An 18,702-nucleotide genomic window follows, 5' to 3' on the forward strand; every position below is an offset into this window, starting at 1 on the left:
ATACGTTAGATTTGTGGGTTAAGACAATTTATATTAAACAGTGTCTTTCAGTAGTCATCTGTAGTGTATGCAACTTGGAACAACAGTTGAACATTTTTATATGTCTCATTGTAGAATTTTTAATATATGAAGAAGACCATTATAGTAAAGCTATTCATATGGTAGAATGCCCTTCATTATCATACTTAAACTATACTACCTTCTGTAAAGTAGACATGCACATATTTTTAATATAAAGAGTTAAAAAAGAGAAAAGAATGTTAGTCTAAACTAACAAGTGTTACTTTACATTACAGAATAACTACCAAGTTCTGAATACCCCTCAGAGAGTTAAATCAAACATCAAATGTCATACTTAAGACTTCAGTACAATTAGCGGTGCAAAGTGACTGTAGGTCTCTTCTAATTCTCCCCATCCTACAAAATCTCCTTGAAGAACGGAGTTGTATGTCACTCCTCCCATCTTCTAGGCTTCCAGGCCTTTAGTTCTCCAGTTTGGTTACCACAAGTCAGCGTTTGAAACTGGTAAACCTGTCCAGAAAATTTAACATTTTTACCAATGTTGATAAAATTTTTGATTAGTTCATTAAAAATTTTGTACAATGTATTTTGATCATATTCATTCCCTCCCCAAGTCCTTCCAGATCCACCCTTTCCCTACCCACTCCTACTTTTTGTCCTTTTTCTTTCTAACCTATTAAACCCCTTTTCATACATTTCTCAATATGTTTCTTTCCACTGGAGCATGGCCCTCTTATTGGAGGCTACATGGTCAAAGAAAGCCTGACTTCATCCTCTCTTCATAGCTGTTAATTTCTGAGCTGAAGGACTTTGTGCTCCCCTCCTCGTTCTTGACCAAACCATTGGACATTGTTTGCACACTCTCATAATCTCCTTCCACCTGTCTAGATTTATTGGCATGGTTATGTAAATACCTGGTGTTTATATTTGTTATTCAGTAAATATGATTTATTCTAGATGTCTCAGAGCCTTTTGCATTAAATGCTATCTCATCCTTCTAATGTCTTTCTTTTTTCCCCTTTAAGGCTGTTTCAGGGAAAGTCTGGAGCTTGAATCCATGGATAAGATCAATGATTCAGTGGTGTCTGAGTTTGTGCTGCTTGGGCTCTCTGGTTCTCGGGAGCTTCAGCTTTTCTTCTTTGTTTTCTTCTCTGCATTGTACATTGCCATTGTCTTAGGAAACCTCCTCATCATCATAGCTGTGACTTCTGACAGCAGTCTGCACTCCCCCATGTATTTCCTTCTGGGAAACCTCTCCTTTTTTGACATTTGCCAGGCTTCTTTTGCCACACCTAAAATGATTGCAGATTTTCTGAGTGAACACAAGACTATATCCTTCATTGGCTGCATAGCCCAAATTTTTTTCATTCATCTCTTTACAGGAGGGGAGATGGTACTGCTGGTCTCCATGGCCTATGACAGATATGTGGCCATATGTAAGCCTCTACATTATATGATCATCATGAACAGAAGTGTATGTACTGCCTTGGTAATAGTTTCCTGGGCTGTGGGCTTAGTGCACACACTGAGCCAGTTGTCATTTACTGTTAACCTGGCATTTTGTGGACCCAATGAAGTAGACAGCTTTTTTTTGTGACCTTCCTAGAGTAGTCAAACTTGCTTGCATTGACTCATACATCACTGAAATACTAATTGTGGTAAACAGTGGGATTCTTTCCTTAAGCACTTTCTCTCTGTTGGTGAGTTCCTATGCAATAATTTTTGTCACAGTTTGGCTCAAATCTTCTGCTGCCATGGCCAAGGCATTTTCTACACTGGCTGCTCATATCATGGTAGTAGTACTTTTCTTTGGGCCTTGCATCTTCATCTATGTGTGGCCTTTTTCTACCTATCCTGTGGATAAAATTCTTGCTATATTTTATACAGTTTTTACTCCCATCCTAAATCCCATTATTTACACACTAAGAAATAGAGATATGAAGGCTGTCATGGGAAAAATTGCAGCTCGTTATTTCAGACCACCCAAAATTTCTGACATGCCATTAGTAGCAAGGATTTCCTTTCATTGAGGTAAAACTCAAATTATTCAAATCAAGTGTCTACCTACAAATATTTTCATATCTAAACAGTGTAGTAAATAATAACAATAATATAGGAAAGATTAATAGATATTAGTAAGTGTTTTCCTAGTTATTTTCTAAGCAATAAAGTATCCCCCCAAAAGAATAAGGCACTGTCTATTTGATTAAGTGGTATGTATAAACTGATTATTTTAGTAATAGGTAAATGTGAATATGATGCAAAAATAGATAGGGACCCAATTCTTTGTTGGAGCTAAATTTAGAAATTTGTTATTAGTTTTCTTAAAGAGATGTCTACAAAGTCTTTGTGCATAAAACATATTTAAGACTCCAAGACTTAGTCTTTGCTTTGTGCACAGAATAAAACTGACAGTAATTTTACTTTGATGTTTGATTTTTGTTGGCCTTAAAACTCCAGTTAATATTTTTCAAGATCAGTAAGTACTAATGAAAGGAGTTAAAACTCCTGTAGTTACTACTGGAAAAGACAGAAAAGTTTGTGCTAGGGAACTCTAAGTTTCCTACATTCCTATGAGTTGTTTTCTCATGTTCTTGTATTACTCACAGATAAACAAGTTGAATTTGCTGTTTACTTTTTGTTTTCAGATATCAATTTGTATACATATATGGATATAATGTTGCATGAAAAATTAAATATTATCTTTATATCTAGTAAATTCTTCTAAAAATACCTAGAAAAATCAAACAGATTTCATGTAATTGAAAAATATTTTGTCTTCCCAGCTCTTGATAGAATATTTTACCAAAATACTTAAGGTTTTTTGGACTAGTTTCTGTCAAGGTCAATCCAGAAAACTTCTTCCCTTATATATCCAGATTCATACTCTTCCTCTAGAGTTCTGAAACTCACCCTTGGATAGGACGTAGTTCTGTCCAAACCAAGATTGTTCTTTCCTTGGGTCACTCCTGCTGCCTTAGATAGTCTCTATGTTTCTCTTTTGTGTATTTTAACAGTTAATATCTTCTCTATTATTAGTAATTCATATTAGTCATTGTTTGATTAACAATCGCAGGTTCTCTCTTTTTAGTAGAGTCTGAGAGAGACACCTTAAAGAATTTTGAAAAAGACATTGAAAAACTGTTAACATTTAAAAGCATCTCATATAATATGGTATGTATAATGAACAAAATTAAGGGCTGTTTAAGCAAAAAGTTGGTACTTTATTTATACACAAAGAAAGGTTTATCAGCTTATCATAGTTTAAAATTTAAGAAAATCTAACATTTGTGGCGTATGTTCATTCATTTCAAAAAGCTAATGCTTGAAATGTCTCTGCTCCATAATAATCATAGCTATTTCCATGATTAATCAACTATGCATTTTTACATTGTATATGTTTAGTAAAATAGTGAATAGTTTACCTCTTTTTATTATCTTACGTAATTTATATTTTGAAAATTGCTGTAAAAAATCTTGTAGATATGGAGGTACTAAAATTAATAACTGGTGTAAGAGAGAGAGTCAGTTATCGTCAAGGGTGCCGCCCTGGTGGGTGTACACACTCCAGTTGAAAGTCACACAATTCAGAGAATATGGGCAGCACCAACTATACTGGTGTTTTCCATTTCCAAAGGACATGAAATCTTTATTAACAAGTATTAATGGTTTCAGAAATCGAATGACATGGACAGTACCCATATATTTTCTATTTAATAATAAGGTAATTAGCTGGGTGGTGGTGGTGCATACCTTTAATCCCAGCACTCAGGAGGCAGAGGCAGGCAGATCTCTGTGAGTTTGAGGCCAGCCTGGTCTACAAGAGCTAATTCCAGGACAGACTCCAAAACTACAGAGGAACCTTGTCCTGAAAAAAACAAACAAAAAAGGTAATTATATCACCCTCACAAAAGTGTTCAGAAAAGTCCAGAAAAAAATCAAAACTTCTTTTCATACCTGCACTTCTAAAGTATTAAAAATAAAAGTTGATTCATTGCTGCACCAAATTTCTCTCTCTTTTTTTTTTTTGAGGAGAATCCACTTTATTAAAATAGAGGATTTCTAAATATTGCAATAATTTTTATACTTTTTGCCCTCTTATTGAAATTAGGTTCTTTTCTCATACGATGTATTTCTGACTACAGTTTTCCCTCCCCACACTCCTCCCATTTTCTCCTTACCTCCCACTTATCTGGATCCACTCTCTTACTTTCTCTCTGTATGTTTTTGAGAGGAAACAAAGCTGAGTAAGTAGGGAAGAGAGAGGTAGGTTTGGAAGGAGTAGGGTGCAGAGAATGATAAGATCAAAATGTATAAAATTTCAAAGAACTACAGAAATAAAGTATTTTATAAGTCCTTCAGATGCCACATCCAACCTCTCTACCCATCCAGCTCCTGAGCATTCTTCTTCAGCTTCTACTCCAGTGACTCTGCCTGAATCTCCTCTCTTTTCACCGTCCAGCCTCAGCCTTATTCTAGCACACTGGCTCAGTCTGGCCACGTATGACCTTCCTTCAACAGTCTGTTGGATACTGCTATGACAACATAGAAGTGGTTTGCATGGAATGAAATCAGGTGAACAGAAGGGATGGGCAGATGTATAGCTTGTGCATCCTTGTCTAAGCCCATACTAGGTGGGTAGCTCTGGTAGGGTGTATAGGTGGATATGGCTATGTGTGTCATGACATATGTCGAAAGGAATCAACACTCTACTCCACAGATATTTGCACAGCAAACTTCATTGCTGTTCTGTTCACAAGACTGAAGAAATGGAAGCAACCTAAATGTATATCAACCAACAAATGAGTGATGACAATATGGTACATGGACACCATAAAATGCTATTTGGGTGTAAAGAAATATGAAACTATGAAGTTTTTAGGTAAATGGGTAGAACTAGAAAAGAGCATATTAATTGAGGTAACCCAGGCCTGGAAAGACGACTATTACTATTGCTGTTAGTTGTCACTAGAATGTAAGCTCCTGTTGCTGAAGACATCATGCATTTCAGATGCAAGACTCAGAGACCCTGGAGCTGACACTGACACAATTTGTTTCTTCACTGAAGACTAGCTTTCATAGTAATAGAAGTTACTATGCAAGCTTTCAAAAGAGAGAAACAACCAATTGTCTTAGCTAACTATGATGCCTGTGAGCCACAAGGACTTGTATGGCATAAAAATCTTAAAGATGCAGTAACAGCGTAAAGACCTTGATGGTAACCAATATCTCTCTAATTAAACTTAAGACTGACCAAGGGAGAACCCATGTCTTTCCCTGCAAACTTAGGCTACCCAGACCTAGTGAAGTCATAGAACTGGGAAAAGAACCTATAATCACCACTTTATGAAACTAGCACAAACCCTAACTCTATTGTAAATATTTGTCCTAAACCCACAGATAGCTATATTCCTCACCCTTCAAAAAATTTTCGTTGTAAAAGATAGAAACCCTTGCAGAACAATCATAATCAAAATACAGAACCGTGGAGTCTAATCCCATGGGATTACATTAACAAAATAATTTCTTTATCTAAGGTTCTAAGGCTCAGAACCACCACTGAAGATCGGGTGGAAAGTTTGTAAGAGGAATTTACTATAAGATTGTGTCTCTTTGTAATGTCAGAAGCCAAACCCATAATATCTCACTGGCATCACTAGCTACATATGATATGAACAAGGCAAACAACAAGAGATCTGGTAAAGTGGATAGGGGAAAGGTCAAGAGACATCAACCCTATACAAAGAACTACAGGCAGTTAAGACCTGATAAAAATTGGAGAAATGTTCTTCAGGAATCAGCACACCAATTATATGTGTATTCCTAAATACACACACACACACACATTTATGTGCATGTAACAACAAAATAATGGAAAAGGGGTCATGAACTTGAAAGAGAATGGAGAGATACATGGGAGGTTGTGGGGAAAAGAAAGAAAGTTAAACTGTATAGTTACATTATAATTTCTAAAAATAAAAGAAGTAAAAATCAAACTATAATATAAAATTAAAAAAGAAAGAATAAATGATGAGCTGTGTATAGTGATGCATACATCTAATTCTAATACCTGGAAGATGGAAGAGGATCAGGAGATCAAGGTCTCCCTCTGCTTCATAAAGAATTTAAGGGTCTACAAGAAAAATTCCAAATAAGCCCTCTAAAACTATAAATGTGTGTGTGTGTGTGTGTGTGTGTGTGTGTGTGTTCTATAGATGTTTGCTTTGGTATTTAATATGGCTTCTGGTTTCTCCTTTTCTCATATTGGTCCTGTCTGGATACCTGCTGTTAGGAAAAATCTTAAGATAGGCTTTTCTGCTGATGCAAAATAACTCCAATTCGACCAGATTAGACCAAATTAAAGATGCCCACGTTTAATAAATGCAATGATCCCAGCTGGTTGGGAGTATGGCAGGGGGAAGACAGAGAGGGAGAGACCATGCACAACCTGCGACAGAGGGAGAGACCATGCACAACCTGCGACCACCTGTTTTTTTTTTTTTTTTTCCAGTGTGAGCCTAAATATGTGGGACTGTTCCTGACCCTCCCTGGGAAGAGATCAGTGTTTGGTGGTCTTTCCTGGATGTGGAGTCCAGTCCAAGGCAACTCCCAGGGGGAGGGGACCTGAGGTGGAGCTTTCTGCTTCATTGTTACTCCATTGGTACCCCCAAGGATGAATGCCAGGGGCTGGGGTGATGCCCCCAACTTAATATTACATTCCAGACTCTTTGGATATAGGGTTGTGAGGGCAAGGGTCTCACTTTTGACTAAACACCCACCCCTTGCCTTCCTTTTATTTACTTCCTTCATTTCATCACACAGTTTCTTCTGGACACTGGAAGCCACCATTTCAACAGCTTTACCTCCTTTCTTCCTGCCTGTGGGAACTGCAGCCCCGAGTTACTTATCCCTGCCCCCATTTGAGGTGCTTATCTACAAAGAAAACATAATAAATTCCCTCTGCTCCTGGAGTTGGGAAAGGAATTTTGAGTGCATGGTGACCATTCCTTGATCCCTGCTGAGGTCAGGTTACAGTCCCTTTGCAGCCCCTCCTCATTTGGTGCCATGGTATAAAAGCTAGCCCCAGCAGAACAATAAAGGAGAAGCTGTTCCACCTCAACCTTGCGCTCTGTGAATTCATTCAACCTGGACACCCTCCGCCGAGACTCGTGGTTCCAGACCGTGCAGGCGCAGTACCTGCCTGGCTTCTAGAGTCTCTCCAAGGTGAACAGAGTAATCTTAAACCTCAAAGTTAGGATTTGCATAGGGATGAGCAATGACAGCCTTTGTCTTTGTGGGAAAGGCTTTCTGTTCCAATCATTTTCCAAAAAGTATCATATTTTCTAGTAATAAATAAAATTACATTGTATACATGAATTATATTTTCATTATATGTTTATCAGTTGAGGAACTGTTGGGTTCATACCATCTCTTGATATTTTAAAAGAACAATACTGAACATACATGATTATGTTAATATGTCCTATCATACAGAGGTATCCTTAGGTAGATGTGTCTAGGAAAAGAATAGATGAGTCATAACATAGCTTTAGAGAAAACTCTGTAATGATTTCTGTGGTGGCTTCACAAGTTTACACTTTCATTACCACCACATCCTGACCAGCATTTGTTTTTATTTGTCTTCATGATGATAGAAATTCTGATTGGGGTCAGAATGAATGGAATCTCAAAGTAGTTCAAATCTGTATTTTCATTAAGACTAATCATGATTCTTTTTTTTAAAGAATCTTTTCTCATTCCCAGTATCCACTCCCTTCCCTCCTCCTGCTCCCTGCCCAATCCACTCCCCAGAAAGGGTAAGGCATCTTTCTCATGGGAAGTCAACAAAGTCTAGTACTTTTCTTTGAGGCAGGAAGAAGACAGGACCTTTCCCTGTATACCTAGGCTGAACAAGGTATCTTTCCAAAGAGAATGGGCTCCAAAAAGGCAGTTCAAGCACGAGGGATAAGTCCTAATCCCACTGCCTGTGGCCCCACATACTATCCTAGTCACACAATTGTTCCCTCATTCAGAGAGCCTAATCTGGGCTTATGCAGGTTCCCTGCTGTTATTTTCAAGTCAGTGAGCTCCCACTAGCTCAGGTCAGCTGTCTCTGTGAGTATCCCCATCATAATCTTGACCCCTTTACTCATGTTGTTACTCCTACCTCTCTTCAATTGGACTCTGGGATCTCAGTCCAGAGTCATGAGGGATGAAACTCTTGGAAATCATGATCCCAAACAAACTTTAAAAAAAAATAGTTTCTTATAGACATTTGGGAGATAACAATGCAAACAGAACTGTATTTGTCAGGGTTTTCTATAGGAAGAGAATGCCCGTTTATTCAAACTTAACCTGGGGTTAAAATACCCTTTGGCCCCAGTAACAGAAACCCCTCCCAGCCAGAGGGGGATGGGGAAGCTGGCGACGAGTGAGTGAGCTTCTCCACAGGCAGGTGGACAAGGAGTGCAGGGCAGTGTCAGACAGGTGAGAGGTACCTTGGTGCCTGGGCTCTCTCAGGCAGGTTCAGAAATTACCATTTTAAAGTGATATAGAGCCCTAGGCTATTATGCAAGGCTAGAGCAGAACAAGCATGGAACTTAGCAGGAAGCTTTAGCTGGTTACCAAAACAGTCCTTGATTTGCATACCAGGGAGCAAGGGAAAGCCTGGGCCTTCCAGGTTATCTCACTCAGGATAGTGTTTTCTATTTCCATCCATTTGCATCAAAATTCAAGATGTCATTGTTTTTTACCACAGAGTAGTACTCTAATTTGTAAATATGCCACATTTTCTTTATCCATTTTTCCACTGAGGGGTATCTGGGTTGTTTCCAGGTTCTGGCTATTACAAATAATGCTGTTTTGAACATAGTTGAGCAAATGCTTTTGTAGTATGATTGGGCATCTCTTGGGTATATTACCAAGAGTGGAATTGCTGAGTCCTGAGGTAGGTTGATTCCCAGTTTTCTAGAAACCGACACACTGATTTCCACAGTGGCTGCACAAGTTTGCATTCCCACCAACAATGGATGAGTGTTCCCCTTACTCCACATCTTCTCCAGCATAGGTTATCATTGGCCTTTTTGATTTTAGCCATTCTGAAAGGTGTAAGGTGGTATCTTATAGTTTTTTTATTTGCATTTCCCTGATAGCTAAGGAAGTTGAATATGTCCTTAAGTATCTTTTGGACATTTGAAATTCTTCTTTTGAGAATTCTCTATTGAGTTTAGTACCCCTTTTTTAATTGGGTTAATTAGAATTTTAATGTCTAGTTTTTTGAATTCTTTATATATTTTGGAGATCAGACCTTTGTCTGATGTGGGGTTGGTGAAGATCTTCTCCAATTCAGTAGGTTGCTTTTTTGTCTTAATGACAGTGTCCTCTGTTTTACAGAAGCTTCTCAGTTTCAGAAGGTTCCATTTATTCATTGTTGCCTTTATTATCTATGCTATTGTGGTTATACATGAGAAGTTGTCTTCTATACCCATGAATTGCAGGCTACTTCTCACTTTCTCTTCTTCAGGTTCAGTGTGGTCAGGTTTATATTGAGGTCTTTAATCCATTTTGACTTGAGTTTTGTGCATGGTGATATGGATCTATTTTTATTCTTCTACAGGTTGACCTCCAGTTATGCCAGTACCATTTGTTAAAAATGTTTTCTTTCTTCCATTGTATAATTTCAACTTCTTTGTCAAAATCAGGTGTTCATAGGTTTGTAGATTAATATCCAGGTCTTTGATTTGATTACACTGGTCAATCTCTCTCTTTTTATGGCAATACTAAGCTGTTTTCATTACTGCGTCTCTGTAATAGTATTTGATGTCAGGGAAGGACATTCCTTTATTGTATAGAATTGTTTTGGCTTTCCTGGGTTTTTTGTTTTTCCATATAAAGTTGCTAATTGTTCTCTCAAGGTCTGTGAACAATTTTGTTGGGATTTTGATGAGAATTGCATTGAATGTATAGATTGCCTTTGGTAGAATTGCCAGTTTTACTATGTTGATCCTACCCATCCAAGAGCATGGGAGATCCTTCCATTTTCTGGTATCCTCTTCAATTACTTTCTTCAAAGACAAAGTTCTTGTCAAATAGATCTTTCACTTCCTTGGTTAGAGTTACCCCAATGTACTTTATGCTATTTGTGGCTATCATGAAAGGTGATGTTTCTCTGATTTCCCTCGCTGCTTCTTTATCCTTTGTATATAGGAGGGCTACTGATTTTTTTCAGTTGACGTTGTATTCTGCCACATCACTGAAGGTATTTATCAGCTGTAGGAGGTCTCTGGTAGAGTTTTTGGAGTCACTTATGTACACTACCATATCATCTGCAACTAACAAATTTTGACTTCTTCCTTCCCAATTCGAATCCCATTGAAATCTTTATATTGTATTATTGCTATTGCTAGAACTTCACACACTATATTGAAGAGATATAGAGAGAAACCTTGTCTTGTTCCTGATTTTAGTGGAATCCCTTTGAGTTTCTCTACATTTAATTTGATGTTAGCTCTCAGCTTGCTGTATATTGCTCTTATTATATTTAGATATGATCCTTGTATCCCTAATCTCTCCAATACCTTTATAATAAAGGGTTTTTAAATTTTGTCAAATGCTTTTTCAACATCTAATAAAATGATCGTATAGTTTCTTCCTTTCAGTTTATTTATATGATGGATTTCATTGATAGATTTTCATATGCTAAACCAGCCCTGCATCTCTGGGATGAAGCCTACTTGAGTATAATGGATGATTTTTTTTTGATGTGTTCTTGGACTTGGTTTGCCAGTATTTTATTGAGAATTTTTGCATCGATGTTCATGAGTGAGATTGGTTTGTAATTCTTTTTTTTTTGGTTGAATCTTTGTGTGGTTTTGGTATCAGGGTGACTGGTGACTATAGCTTCATAAAAAGAGCTTGGCAAGGACTCTTCTGTGTCTATTATGTGGAACACATTTAAAGAGTATAGGTATTAACAAATCTTGGAAGTTCTGGTAGAATTCTGCACTAAAACCATCTGGTCGTGGGTTGGGAGGTTTTTGATGACAGCTTCTATTTCCTCACTATTTATAGGTCTATTTAAATTGTTTACCTGGTCTTTAATTTTGGTATATAATATTTATCTAAAAAATGTCCATTTCTTTTACATTTCTAATTTTGTGTCATACAGGCTTTTCTAGTAAGACCTAATGATTCTTTGAATTTCCTCAGTGTCTGTTGTTATGTGTCCCCTTTTACTTCTAATCTTGTTAATTGAGTGTTCTCTTGCTGCATTTTGATTAGTTTGGATAGGGGTTTGTCAATCTTGTTGATTTTCTCAAAGAACCAGCTCTTTGTTTTATTGATTCTTTAGATTGCTTTCTGTGTTTCTATTTTGTTGATTTCAACCCTCAGTTTGATTATTTCCAGTCTTCTACTCCTCCTGGGTGAGTCTGCTTCTTTTTTTCCTAGAGCTTTCAGCTGTGCTGTTAAGTCTCTAATGTGAGCTTTCTCTATGTGGGTACTTAGTGCTATAAACTTTCCTCTTAGCACTGCTTTCATAGTGTATCATACATTTGGGTATGATGTATCTTCATTTTCATTGAATTCCAGGAAGACTTTAATTTCTTTGTTTCTTCTGTGACCCTGAGGTGGTTCAGTAGTTGACTGTTCAGTTTCTATGAGTTTGTAGGCTTTCTGGAGGTGGAAATTGTTGACAAATTCTAACTTTACTCCATGGAGATCTGATAAGACAGAGGTGGTTACACCAATTTTTTTTGTACCTGTGGATGTTTATTTTGTTATCAAGTATGTGATCAATTTTTGAGAAGGTTCCATGAAATGCTGAGAAGAATATATAATCGTTACTGTTTGGGTGGAAAGTTCTACAGATGTCTGTTAAATCCATTTGATTCATTATATCTGTTAGTTCTCTTATTTCTCTGTTAAGTTTCTTTCTGGTTGATCTGTCCATTGGTGAGAGAGGAGTGTTGAAATCTCGTACTATTAGTGTGTGGAGTGTGATTTGTGATTTTAGTTCTAGTAATTTTTTTTACATATGTATGTGCTTTTATATTAGGGCCATAGATATTCAGAATTGAGACTTTATCTTGATGAATAGTTCCTGTTATGAGTATAAAGTGTCCTTTTCCATTTCTTCTGATTGATTTTAGTTTGAAATTGATTTTGTTAGATATTAGGATAGCCATACCTGCTTGTTTCTTAGGTCTATTTGCTTGGAAAACCTTTTTCCAACCCTTTACTCTGAGGTAGTGTTTATCTTTGAGGTAAACAATAGAATGTTGCATCCTGTTTTTGAATTTATTCTCTTAACCTATGTCTTTTTATAGGTGAATTGAGTCCACTGATATTAAGCGATATTAATGACTAGTGGTTGTTAACTCCAGTTATTTTTTTTGTGGTAGTGTTTGTGTGTTTTCCTTCTTTGAGTTGTGTTGGGGAGGACTGTCAATGTCTGTGATGTTGTGGATGTTGTTGGTTTTCTTGGGTTGAGGTTTTCCTTTTAGTACTTTCTGTAAGACAAGTTTTGTGGATACATATTGTTTAAATCTGTTTTATAATGGAATATCTTGTTTTCTTCATCCATAGCAACATAAAGATATGCTGGGTATAGTAGTCTGGGCTTGCATCCATGGTCTCTTATTGTCTGCAGCACATCTATCCAAGATCGTCTGGCTTTCATGGTTTTCATTGAGAAGTCAGATGTAATTCTGATAGGTTTACCTTTACATGTTACTTGACCTTTTTTCTTTGCAGCTCTTAATATTCTTTCTTTATTCTGCATGTTTTGTGTTTTGATTATTATGTGGTGAAGGGATTTTTTTTTTTTTCTGCGGGGGAATCCAGTCTATTTGGTGTTCTGTAAGCTTCTTGTACCTTCATAAGAATACCCTTTTTTAGGTTGGGAAAGTTTTCTTCTATAATTTTGTTGATTACATATTCTGTGCTTTTGATTTGGAGTTCTCCTCCTTCTTCTACCCCTATTATTCTTAGGTTTGCTCTTTTCATGGTGTCCCAGATTTCCTGGATGTTTTGTGTTAAGAATTTGTTGTATTTGCTGTTTTCTTTGATCAGTGAGTGTTTGTCCTCTAATGTATCCTCAGCATCTGAGATTCTTTCTTCTATCTCTTGTATTCTGTTGGTTATACTTGTCCCTGTAGTTCCTGTTTGTTTACCCAGATTTTCCATATCCAGCCATCCCTTGTTTTTTTTTTTTCTTCGTTTTTTATTACCTTCATTTTGGTCTTCAATTCTTGAACTTTCTTTACCTGTTTGATTGCATTTTCTTGGTTTTCTTGGGTATCTTTGAGGGATTTATTAACTTCTTCTATCTTCTTGTTTGTCTTCTCTTCCATTTTTTAAGGGAGTTTTTCACTTTCTGTTTAAGGGTCTCCATCATTTTCATAAGGTTACGTTTAAAGTCGAATTCTTCTACTTCTTCTGGGTTAAGATGTTCAATTCTTCTTGTTGTGTGTTCACTGGATTCTGGTGTTATCATGTTGCTTTTCAGGATGCTGGAGGAATTCTTGCATTGGTGCTTGCCCTTCAAATGAGGCCTTCCTTCAAATGAGGCCAGCAGAGTCTTGGTGTCTTGGTCCAATCTGTGGTTGACTGTGTACTTGGCAGTTTTTCTTGTTCTGCCCTCTCTCAGGTCTCCACAGAACTGGAGCAGACTCTCAGATTCTCTCCCCCATTCAGGCTGTGTTGGGGGAATCCAAGGACCCTGTAGATGAAAAGACTTGCTTGTGGCCAGGGTGGAATGTGGTAGAGAAAGTCAGCAGCCAGGAACACACCCTGCTGGATGGCCAGAAAAGCTTAGGGAATTGGCGGGACTGTACTCAGTTCCCTGGTACCATCAGGCTGTGGGGCCACTCACTCACCTCTCTGCATCAGCTCATCACATGAGCAGGGCCTCTTCTGGGCTCCAAGGACACTGCAGACAGAAAGGCAGACTTGGGAGGCAGGGTGGGAGGCAACAAAGAAGTCCCAGTGGCAGGGAACTCCCGCTGACTCCATCCCCTCAGCCTCTAAGCAGGCTGAGTTGTGGGATCCAAAGACCTTGCAGATGAGAAGGAGTGCTTGGGGGCAGTGTGGAAAGTGATAAAGAAACCTGGGACTACACCCTGCTGGATGGCCAGAAAAGCTTAGGTAATTTGAGGGGGCCTGTACTCAGCTCCCTGGGACAGTCTGGCCTTGCTGCTACTCACTCACCCCTCTGGATCTGCTCAGCACAGGAATAGGGCCTCTTGCCAGGCTCCAAGGACCTTGCAAACAAAAAGGCAGGCTTGGGAGACAGGGTGGGACAGAACAAATAAGCCCCAGCCCCCTGCATTTTTCAAGTATTTTTTGGTGGTCCTAATTTCTGCAATTCCTCTAGGGAATGAAATAATATTTTTGTTCTCACTATTTTGCTTGGTAAAGGACATAAATGCCAATGACTTCCATTTAGCTTTTCCAACCATAATACTTATTCTTTCACAGATCAGGAAACCAAGGTGAGAAATTTCCAACTTCTAAATGTTTTGTAGCAATTATACATTCTGGACCTGGGAAAATATCCTAGGAATGAGTCTAAGGACTTACTGGATTCACTTTAAGTCAGACTTGGGGCAAAACTCCATTAATCACCTAACTATATAAGCTCCTGCTTTGACTAGAGGGTCACAATCTTACTTGCAGTCTTCTGGGACAAGCGTCAACTGAGAATCCATTTCTAACAAACTCTGTAAAGTTTGACTTTATTTTTCCAGTGTGTGGTTACCATTGACTAGACCAACAATGGTTTTCTTTTGACTGGAAGATCAGTTTTCAGCCTCCAGGGCTGGACGTCTCAGCAGGACCACACGGGCGGCATCCTGGAGGAGTCCTTGAGATCTGCTGGTCTTAATAATTTATGTTGAAATTTCAAAAAATTGCGTTGTAAAATCAGGGAAGGAACATCCCAACTAAAGAATAAATTAATTTGCCAACAAGAATGAAAGCAACCACAGCAAAAGGACTAACTTTTTTCTTCCGTGTGTGTGTGTGTGTGTGTGTGTGTGTGAACGGCCACCATAATGTGTCAAATTTAGTATCAGTTGTACCACCTAAAATGATCCATTAAAAAAATCCTTACTAGGTGTGTTCAGCTTCTTGCATTTCACTGATCCTAGCTGCAGTAAAGTTAATAGCCAAGATAAAGAATCACAGTTTAACTGATACAGTTTCTAAAATATAATTTTACTATTTTTTAAAGAAGATGCATTATATTTTCATCTTTTTGTCTTAAAAACATTTAAGCATTTATTGAAACTCAACTATTTATTGTTTTAAAATACATAATTTCTTATGACTTTTAGTGCTAATTAACATGACAGCAATTTACGTTTTTAATTTCTTACTATGTGCATGTTTATGACTGACTTTTTAAGATCCTTCGTATTTTATCATTCATGTCTACTGTGAATATTATCTATATTTCATTATTGGTTTATTGGAGCTTTATAAATATGCTATTTTGAAAACAAATTATTTCTCTTTGTATAGTTCACATTCAAAGTCAAATATTCAAGAAAAAAATAAATAAAGAATAAAATTTTAAAATGATAAATACTAAGTTTATCATTGTGTGCTGCCATTATTGAATTGTACTTTATACCTATTAGAACTTGCATCAATCCTGTAAATATATTACAGTTTTATCATAAGTATATCTATCTTGTTTGGAAAAATTCAAATGTAATCATATCATTTCCCCTGAATACTCTACTTTTTATTGTTCTTTTGGTTCAGTGATCATTTCAGACATTGAATTTTTAGCACTGTAAATTACTATGTTTCTCTAGTCTTAGATCTGTATTTTCCCAATGTCACACTTTTACAGTTGGTTGAGTTTTGAAGAGTACAAGAACATTATTGTGTTAAATTAGAATGAAGTATTTTGACAAAATTAAATTGAAAGTAAATTTTAAAATAATTTGTTATTAAACATGTTGGTGAAATTTTTGCCGAAAAGGTCTTAGAAAATTAGTTGAATCTTTAGGAACAAGACAGCATGAAACACAACCAAGATTATATTTACCTACTTATACAGCATGTCTTATTGTTGGTCAATTCTTATTCATTTTAATACTTTTCCTGAGTGCATGTGTATGTGAGTACTCATGAGATAAACAGGTATAATAGACATAGTGATAGAGGAACTTATTTTCAATTTTGATACTTAAAAATGAAATTTACATCAGAATATTTGAGATGTGTAAAGTTTATATAAAACACAGGGAAAAGATTATTGATATATGAAGAAAAATTGAAAAAGCCTAAAATGTTTGAACAATCATTTTTAAGGGAGGATAATTTTAGATTTCTAATACAGATGACAGAATTAGAATAAATTTAACTGTTGTTTAAATAGTGAGCCTCTTTTTATTGATAGACACCACCCTAAGCAATTATGGTCACTTATTGACAGAAAGTTAGAGGCTGTAAAATTATTTCTCCTCCTGAGTCTGCTAACACCAACCAATCTCTGAATTTCATATGTCTCTATTACCTGATTGCAATAACCAGAAAAATTACAACCTTATTTTCATATAAATTATTTCAGGGAACACAATTGCTCTTGCTTAAGGATTACCACATCTCTCTAGAGGCATATTTCTTCCCCAGTGAAAGGAACTTTCTGGGATGAACATATAAATCTTTGTACAGTGCTGCCTGAGGATGTTGTAGTTGTGTGGTTGATAGAAAGCAGAGCAGAGCCACATTAACATTGTATTACAGATACTTTCAATATGAAGACTCATAGGAGAAGATGAGATGATACATACAAACTAAGAAATACTAAATTTTATGAAAGTAAAGACAAATAAAAGAAATTATTAAAACTGTAAGTACTAACAATGGATTATGGACATATTGCTTGCAGGTATTATAAATGTTCTAAATGGAAAAAATTAATCAACTGAGAGGTGACAAGAAAGAAGTGTCTCTGTCTGGTTGGAAATTCCATCCGGCAGAGTGAAGTTCTCTTTCTCCACTTTTCTGTTTTGATTCCACCTGTGCTGGTTTTGGGTAATCCTTGAAGGACTTGTGTTGGAATCTGAGAAATATGGGGAACTCTGTTATAAGCATCATCTGCTCCTGCACAATCTTCTTTATGCTTTCTATTTAGAAAGTATTTGCCCATTAAATGAACAAACACTTATTGACTATTAAAATTTGTCTTTAATGAAGAGCAGAGTTATGAATAAAGTTACAAATAAGGTAAGATTTACTTGAAATCTTAAAGTAAGATAAATAAGTAAATAAGTAAGATAGTAAGACAAATATGAGTTAAAATACAGACAAAAAACAACTGCACATACCAAATGTTTTAGAGTTTGATTGACACAGATTTTAGGTAATACTGAAATAATAAAGATTTTATGTAACTAATATGCTCTTTCACCAGAAATGGTTTTCCTATGGGATATTTAGAAATCTTAAAATACTTCTTTCTGAGGACAGCAGCAGTAGAAGATTCATTAAAGAAGTTTACCAGTTTTCTGTGTAAAAGGACATAATACATTTTGACACAATATAATTATTTTTGTATTTATAAATTCTAGAAATGAGTATAATTTGAGGAGCATTCAGTTCTTTGTTCAACCCAATAGTTTGCACGAGACAGATTTTTCTAATCTTTACTACTGGGAAACTATCTTAGTTATTGGGGGAAAATGAGGAATCCTTAAAATTCGAAACTATAGGAGACTGGGACAGCATTTTCTTCTTATTTCCTATATTTTTAAATATGAAGACTAAAAGCTATCAACTAGTAGATACCAAAGATTAGAGTTCTTAAAATATGTGAGACTCTTTTTAAAAAACAAAATGTTTTCAATTAAATGGGATTTCAGCATTCTCCCCCTCTTCTCTCTCCAGCCACTCCCAGCCACCCTTATCAAATTCATCTTATGTCCCCCAACACTTTCAGTTGGCAGCCTTTTTCTGACTATTGTGACTCACCACACACACACACACACACACACACACAATACACACAAATGCACGTGTATATATATGCAATCTTTTGAGTTCTTTTCAGTTTTGTATATATATGGTTGCTCTGTATTTGTTGAGTTTAGCAAAACTTAATGCTAAGTGATTAACCCGTGTGAGCACACCACAGTATTTTCTCCTTCCTTCTGCTCTTCTTATTCAGCCCTTCACCATCTCACCTCTCAGTTCTTTGTATTTCCTTATCAAAAATTAATGCCATTTATTTTACACACCGAAATGAAATTACATTAGTATTTCACATTTTGGCGATGTCACTATTTCCTTGATCTTAGATGTAAAGGTTAGAAGTTTTGGCTTCTGCTTTCAAATCCTTTCGGTCTCTAATGCATACTACAGTATTTATTTATTTGTAATTATTGTTCCCAAACTTCTTAAAGTCTTTTGGATTCATTATTATAGTTACAAATAGGCTCACCAAAAATAAAGCAAAACCTGCAAAATCTTAAGATAAAATTGAAAAATTGTATTTTTTCTAATTATACTTATTTCTCACATTATACTTTATTTCCATATATGTATAATTAAATTACATTGACACATTTAAATGGTCACCATAATTTTCTTTATGAATTTGGTATGTTTCAATACCAGTGATGTGAATATTTTCTTGATTTCTCATTTAGGTGACTTTACATTGGATAC

At 36.3% G+C, this 18,702-nt stretch overlaps 1 protein-coding gene across 1 annotated transcript; it reads left to right on the forward strand.

The window, feature by feature from the left end:
• Positions 1-1,078: 1,078 nt before the first annotated feature.
• On the forward strand, positions 1,079-2,051 carry LOC125396979 (olfactory receptor 4K5). Its single transcript, XM_048429092.1, is given in 2 exon segments — positions 1,079-1,606; positions 1,608-2,051. Coding segments are annotated over 2 exon segments (972 nt in total).
• Positions 2,052-18,702: the final 16,651 nt, after the last annotated feature.

Source organism: Myodes glareolus, chromosome 12, assembly GCF_982192425.1.
Source record: "Myodes glareolus chromosome 12, mMyoGla1.1, whole genome shotgun sequence".
Taxonomy (NCBI): domain Eukaryota; kingdom Metazoa; phylum Chordata; class Mammalia; order Rodentia; family Cricetidae; genus Myodes; species Myodes glareolus.